Source organism: Propithecus coquereli, unplaced genomic scaffold (genome assembly GCF_000956105.1).
Source record: "Propithecus coquereli isolate 6110/MARCELLA unplaced genomic scaffold, Pcoq_1.0 Scaffold449, whole genome shotgun sequence".
In the NCBI taxonomy this organism is placed as follows: Eukaryota; Metazoa; Chordata; class Mammalia; order Primates; family Indriidae; genus Propithecus; species Propithecus coquereli.
In genome coordinates, this window is record NW_012150274.1 from 680,708 (window position 1) to 688,406 (window position 7,699).

Here is a 7,699-nt window from a genome sequence, read left to right on the forward strand (position 1 = left end):
GAGGGTCAGAGAGCCAGACAGGGAAGTCGGGACAGGCAGGGGAGGACGCCCGTCCCACCCCACAGGGTCTTCCGTGTCCGTGATCACAGGGGACCTCACTGGAGGCAACATCCTGTCCAGACGCAGGGCAGCGGCTCCCAGCCTGCCAGGGCCCCCGTGCGGCCTGTGCACCAAGGGTGGGTGTCCTGCTCCCCCCTTGGCCCCTTCCGCCCCCAGCACAGCCCCCAGGCAGGTGCCTCCCAGTGCCAAGGCAGCAGGGGCCCACCTGGACCCAAGCATCCCAGGAGGGAGGCTGAAGTCTGGGTCACAGGAGGGGCCCAAAGGACAGACGTCCACGGCCCGGGCAGGGGGTTTGTCCCGCCGCCACAGCCCTGGGCTGTTCCACTCACAGCACCCTGCGTGCTCCCACCGGGATCCCCCATTGCCCCTCAGCTTAAAGGGAGACCTGCCCCCCGCCAGCCCTCTCGGGTCAGATTCCGGAATCCTGCCATGCGCGGCAGCGGCTCCCTCCACCAGCCCTGGCTCTGCGCTCTGAGGCTGAGGACGGGCAGGCGCTCAGGGCGGCTCAGAGCGTGGGGGGCAGCAGAGCCTCCTCCTGTGCCAGTGGGGGGAGGGTGCTCTGGGCAGTAACGGGGTCTCCCCTTCCGCGGGGCCACCTGTGTCACTGTGCTGCAGTGCCTGGCAGGAGGGACAGGCCCCAAATGTCCTAGTTTGGGAAAGGCATTTTGGGGCCAGCCTGGCTGAGGGTCTCTGGAAAGATGTGGGAGCTTCCAGGAGTTGAGCTGGGGAGGGGTCCTGTCTGGCCAACGTCTCTAAAGTCCCGGGGGTGCGGCTGGCCACGTCTGCAGAGTGTCCACGCCTCCGTAATTGACGTGCTCTCAGAGGGAGACTCCCAGCCTCACCCATAGGGCGGAGCCCACCCGACACCAGGAGAAGCCCCGGGCGCAGGAGTCCCACCATGAGCCGCACAGACGCCCCGTGTGGGGGCTTGGGGACATGCCTGTCCCTCCCGTCGTGGTGGAGGCGGAAGCCGAGGCTGAAAGTGCGCGTGCGCAGCGCTGGCCGGCGCCCCTGGCCCGGTCAGGACGTGGGTGTTTCCCGCACCCCAGGAAGGTCTTCCAGGCAGGCACAGTGCCGTTCCATCATCGGAAAACTTTGAGAAATTGCCCGAACTTCGAGGCCCCAGGTGGCCTGTCTGAGGGTGCCCAGGTCTCCGGGGTCAGTGGAGAGGCCACGTCATGGCCACGTGGAATCTACTGCTGTAGGGAAAGAGATTGGACGGGGAATGTGTCGGTGCAGCTCCTCGCCTCGGCAGTGGAGAGAGGACGCTGCCGTGTCCGGGTTCTGGCGTCTGACCCGAGAGGGCTGGCGGGGGGCAGGTCTCTCTCTAAGCTGAGGGGCAGCGGGGGATCCCGGTGGGAGTCTGCAGGGTGCTATGTGTGGAACAGCCCAGGGCGGTGGCGGCGGGACAAACCCCCTGCCCGGGCCGTGGACGTCCGTCCTTTGGGCCCCTCCTGTGACCCAGGCTTCATAATCATTTCTGAGAAGCCAAAGTCATTTTAACAAAGTTCAGCCACCACCGTGATGAGGAAGTGCGGCCGCCCACGATTCTGCTCTCAGCTGGGTAAGGTGCAACCGAAGGCCGGCGGTGAGCCCGGACGCGGCGGGTCCCAGCAGCCCCTGCCAGGACAAGAGCGAAACAGGAGCTTGGCCATCGCGACTCCATGCTCTGTACGGGAGGTGCTGCCAGAGAGAGGAGAGAAAAGCAAGCAAGAGTCGCGATCGTCCTCACGCGGCGCATGCAGGCGGCACCTCCCCGCGGGGCAGGTTCGGTCCCTAAGGAGGCTGGCGAGGCGGCCACACGGCCAGTGGCTTCCTCGTGCGGGAGACGGTGCTCGGAGAGCAGCCGCGGGATCTCCTCTCAGTGATTGCAGAAATCGTGCCAGACCCGTACACAGACGCCGCCAATCTTTCCTAAAGAACCTAAAAGGAGGTTTGTGGGAAGCCGGGTGCTCTGCGTGCTGGACGGAGGGCCCCGACATGATGAAACATGACAGAAATATCTCTACAAACACATCGTGTATCTGACACGGCCATGGCCACGTTCCCGCAGGGCAGCGACAAGCGTTCTCACGCCCACCGAGCAACGGGACAGACAGTAGATGGTGACAGGTCGGGAAGAACTTTCCAGGCACGAGGACGTGGGCACTGCGGCTGCCACGGAGCAAGCAGGGCAGGGGCAGGGGCAGGGGCAGGGGGAGGGGAAGGGCAGGGGTAGTGGAAGGGCAGGGAGAGGGGAAGGGCAGGGGGAGGGGAAGGGCAGGGTGAACGGAAGGGCAGAGGGAGCGGAAGGGCAGAGGGAATGGAAGGGCAGAGGGAATGGAAGGGCAGAGGGAACGGAAGGGCAGAGGGAGGAGAAGGGCAGAGGGAGCGGAAGGGCAGGGGGAGGGGAAGGGCAGAGGGAACGGAAGTGCAGAGGTGCAGGGGCGCAGAGATGCGGAGGTGGCGCATGGCCAGGCCTGTGGGGGAGGAGTCGGCCCTGAGCCTGGAGAAGCATGCGCGCAGCAGAGGCAGGGTGGCTCTGTTCACCCCACCGGCCTGCAGAGGGCAGTGGGCCTGAGTGACCGCCCCCCTGCCGACGGCCCTGGGTGTGGGCCCGGCCTGCCTGGGACTGTGCTCCTTGGAGCGGCCTCCGAACAGACGCGCCCTCCACGCCGTGCAGATGGGCCGCCCAGCAGCTGGACAGGGACCTCTCAACATCCAGGCAGCCAGAGACTGGGGCTCATCCTCCCGGCCCAGATGGCCCCACCTGCGGCACCAGCTAGACGCAGGTGTGGCACCAGCTACACCTGGCATCTGGCTCCCTGCGTCCTGCAGTTTCCTTTCTGCTGGAACAGAGTAGAGCTCAGACGGGCGTCTCTGAGTGCGATAATTCCCTTCTCTCCAGACGCAGGCGGAAGATCTAGCAGGTGGGTTTTCGAGGGCAGTGGCCATCCTCGTCACCCGAGGTACAACCGGTGGCTCCTTCTGCCCCTTCCCTTGCTGGGCCCCCTAACACAGGTCTGCTCGGTGCAGGGGTTCCCCGAGATGTTCGCCGCTAGCGGACCCTTTCGGCACACTCCCTGCCCACCATCCGTCACTGCCCCCGCTCGGTCTCTGTGTTGGGAACAGTTAGTCTCCCGGAGGGTCGAGCGCGGTGGTGTTTGCAACTAGCTGATCACAACCAGCTACCGCTTCCTGTGTTCCTTGTCCACTCCCACCGCCTCACCTGACCAGCCTTTAACAAAAAAAAAGAAAGGTCTTCCATTGACTTATTCAAAATCTGCCTTCACCCCCAGACCGTAAGCTGCATGAAGCGGGGGTGGGCGGGGCCCCGGGGTCCAGGGCTCGGCTGGGTCCGTCACAAGACAGTCTCAATAGACGCGAAAGCCCTGAGCGAAGGAAGGAAGGAAGGAATGATGGGAGTAGACACAGCCACCGGGGAAGGTGTGGGAGGACCCCAGGCCCACAGTGGCTGGCAGGGCCGTCCCTGGCTGGCCCTGCGCCCAGGGCCAGCTTCCCTCGGGCCCTGGAGGTGCCGCCCAAGGCCCCGCCAGGTGAGGCGGCAGGTGAGGGGTGTTTGCTGCCATCAGTTTCTGCCTGTGTCTCCCACGCACCTGCCCCCAGGGCTCCCGCAGGGACTTTGCAGAACCTGCAGGCAGAACCTGCATCATTGTGATGCTCGCATTGTCCACGGAGTCTGGTGATGTCACCACCAACAGAAGACCCGAGCACCAGGGTCTTTGATCAAGACCCAAAGACATGATGCTTGGGAAGCACCTGTCCTCCTGGGCCGGCGCTGGCCGTCCCTCCTCATCCCCCTAACCCAAGGTACGGGGACCCTTGCCGAGGGATGGAGCACAGCTCGGGGGAGCGGTAAATCGGGGTAGGCCAGGGAGGAGGGCATGCCGCCGACAGGGTCTGGCCAATGGGCCTGTCTTCACCCCTCGTGTGGCATTTCGGATGATCTTGAATTCAAAAGGTGGTCAGTTTCAATCGCAGGAGCACAAAGACTGTGCCCAGCTGAAGCCCGCCCAGGATGGCCTCACACAGACAGCTGCCCGGTAGGAATGTGACGTGGGCCACATGTGGGATGTCCGCCTTCCCAGTGGCCACGTTATAAAAGGTAAAAAGAAACCAGTGAACAAATGCTCATAGTTTAGTTTTATTTTGCACAGTTTATGCAGACGACACTCCCCAGATTGTTAGCATTTCAACGTAAGATTATGAGCGAGCTATTTAAATTCTTTTGTGTCTCGCTGTTTGTCCGCAGGACCCCGTGTGTTTTGCACACGTGTGGCCCCTCAGTCCCAGGCTCGGGGGCCACGTGCGGCTGGTGGCTGCCGCGCCGGCCAGCGCAGAGCTAAGGCCTCGTGCTTGCGAAATGAGCATTCGGACGTGAGCTACCAGAGAGCCCGTTTTCCTCAGCACGGGACTCAGGCGGCCGCCCCCCGGCTCGTGCACAGACATCCACGTGGAACTCCCGCGCCAGCTCAGGGTCCTGGCTGGAGCCAGAAAGTCCATTTGAGAGCTTAAGGCCTTTCAGTGAGACTTCTCCCCCTGCTCGCAAGGCCCTGCCTTTGAGAGCACTCGCGCTCTTTGAGACTAGCGCGATCTTGGAACCAATTATCCATTTACTATCTCTGTGAGGAAAAAAGAATGAAAGTCAACTTGTGGGTCAAAATACCTTCTCTCCCAGTCCAGGAAGAGTCCTCACCAAGACCTCGCTCTATGTTCACAGCCCGCCGCGGAGACGGTGCATCTCTTACCCCGTCGAGGCCGACTTCGGGGGCGCAGGGGACAGTCGAGGGCACGTGCCCAGCCTCGAGGAGCAGCCAGCACCGTGGAGGCTCCGCAAGTACTTCAGGTAGAGCAGAGGCTTCCCTCGCACACATCCCGAAGGCCGAACATTCTGGAAGCACACCCTTAGGTTGGTGTCCGAAAGTCTGTTCATTAATCTATTATTAGAAGGTCACAAAGATGTAGTTTTTTACTGCTTAAAATCTACTTTTTTCTCCCTTTTCCCCAGGAGAGAATGAATTCTAAAAGAAGAATGCTGTTATTGATCTCATCTGTTGTATCACTGATCTTGGTGGACCGTTATTTCAGGTAAATATGAAATATTGATGAATCACGACCTTTAGCAATTGGCAGAGATGATGTAAACTGCTGAGTTTTGTGCAAAAATATTAGTAACAGTCTCTAAATCAATCAGGAGTTACCTGCTCTTTGTGGGACAAAGTATACATATTTTAATTCTTTTGGTTTTAAACATTCGACAATGATTAATGTTCTCGGGGCCAGTCTCTGGCCTCGGTGGGGGATGTGGAGTGGCCACGGCCCCTGCCCTCGGGAGCTCCGCGTGCCAGTGGGGCGGACCGAGAACAGAGACGAACGTGAGATGCAATGTCGGCGGCATCGCACTTTATAGCATAAACGTCACGGAACATTAAGCAAGGGGAGAGTGCTATTTTAGATAAATTATAAACTTTATCGAGGTCCCATCTTCGCGTCTAATGTAAACAAGACTGAAATCAGCCTGCCAGATGCACACACGTGTACCGGAGGGCAGATCTGCCAACCTGCTAAACGCTGTCTAGGAAAATTCAAATTCCTGCCCCACCTCACACGCTCCTGCGGAGCAAGGCGGTGTTTCCAGGCGCCGTTTGACAAGTAGTTGCATCGTGAGGGGTAAGGTCTTTAACAATTAAGCCTTTGCACAGCACGTATCTGATAGAGGACTCACACCGAAAATACGCAAACAGCTCTTAAAACCCAACAATAAGGAAACAAACGACTCAGTTACAAAAATGGGTGAAAGAACTGGACAGATACGTCACCGGAGGAGACACAGTGAAAAACAAGATACGAAAAGATGTTCCGCATCATTCGTCGTTAGAGAATTGCGAATTAAAACAACTGGGTAACGCTACATCCTCCTTAGAATGGCCAACGTCTGAAAATCTGAAGTCTGAAAACCCATTGCTGGTGGGGACGCAGCCGGCACAGCCGCGGCGGGAAACGGCGCGGTGGGTGTGTCCCCTGGGCCGACTCCTCCCCACGACCTTCCACACGACCAGCCCTGTGCTCCGGTGTGTGTCCAACCCACTGGAAAACTTCCGTCCACACAAAACCGTGGACAAGGTGTTTACCGCGGCTTTGTGCGTAAGTGCCGCAGTCTGGAAGCTAACGAGCCGCCCTTCGGCGGGGACTGGGAGCAAACTGCGCACGTCCACGCACGGGATACTACTCGGCCGTGAAAAGAAACGCGCCGTCCAGCCCTTGCAGGACACGGAGGAGCCCCAAACGCGTCCTGCTGAGTGAGAGAGGCCAGTCTGGAAGTCCCCGCGCTGCACGAATCTGCTCTACAAATAAAGCTGCTTAAAACAGAAAAAGGGGAAGTAAATAAAAATAAATAATACAAAAGGAAAAACAAACCCCACTGCTTTGGTCCCTGTGTATGTGTCACATCTGCTCCTGGGGACGGCAGCTGACGGAACGGCGTCGCCGCCCAACGAGCATTTGTTTGGTGGTATTATGGGCTGTCTTCGGCAGGGTACAGTGAACCGCACACGAATCCGCAGCGCGGATTCACCGTCTGCCCCAGAACGGTGGCGTCGAGCCTGGCACATAGTCGGTCCTCAGTAATTATTTGGTTAAAAAGTGAGTAAATAAATGGATCTTAATTCCGGAAGCTTTGTTATTCAAATTGCAAAAGGCCTTTATTCAAATTCAAAATTTAAATGAATTTTTTCATTTATTTAAAGAATAAGGAATCATTTACTGGTAGGGTTGATAAGTTTAGGAAACAAATATACCGGGTGTCCAGTTACATTTGAGTTTCAGATAAACAATGAATCGTTTTTAGCAGAAGTATGTCCCGTGCAAGATTCGAGACACCGGCTGAAAAATGGTTCACTGCCTGTCTTCAATCCAGACTTAACGGGCGCCCCGAGCACTGCCTGGCGAACCTCTCTACAGAAAGGGCAGCTCTGCTGTCAAGAGTCTCTGCTGGATAAATGTTCTGCAAACCGGAGAGCAAAGCTGGGGCACAGGAAAGCAGAGTGGGGTCCCCTGTCTGCGTGTATGCGGGTCGGTGTGCACGTGGTGTGCGGCTGGGAGGATTTGGGAGTGGGCTGCGGAGGCGCCTCCTTGTTCATGCCACGTTTGTAGTGAAGTTTGGCCCGGGTGTTTGGATTTGGACGGAGTCCAGCCCCGGGGAATCCAATAAGGAAGTATCTGTGGCTAAGGACACTTCTGAGAATGTCAGAAAGGGACTCAGTCTTAAAGTCATTTCTCCTACTTGCAAAATATCCCAGAGTTATGCGAGAGAAGCGCCTCAGGCTTGCTAACTGAGTGACGGAGCGTTTCCGTGCAACGGGAATCGGAGATGAACATCGGGACTCCTCCCAGCCTCTGGGACATGTAATCCATCCACTCACGTTTGATAAATAAATTAATTAAATCTACATTTTCATCTCTATATATGTTCTCTTATCTGATCTATTAATTTTTTTAAAAAAAATCTTCCTACTGGCCGGGCGTGGTGGCTCACACCTGTTGTAATCCTAACACTCTGGGAGGCCGAGGCGGGCGGATCGTTTGAGCTCAGGAGTTCGAAACCAGCCTGAGCAAGAGCGAGACCCCATCTCTACTAAAA

At 57.9% G+C, this 7,699-nt stretch overlaps 1 protein-coding gene across 1 annotated transcript in view; it reads left to right on the forward strand.

The window, feature by feature from the left end:
- Nucleotides 1–5,074: 5,074 nt before the first annotated feature.
- The window catches only part of GLT6D1 (glycosyltransferase 6 domain containing 1), a 7,279-nt gene continuing 4,654 nt past the window's right edge, over nucleotides 5,075–7,699 (forward strand). The window contains exon 1 of the mRNA XM_012654726.1: nucleotides 5,075–5,148. Coding sequence (XP_012510180.1) covers nucleotides 5,075–5,148 — 74 coding nt within the window. The remainder of the gene's footprint in view (nucleotides 5,149–7,699) is intronic.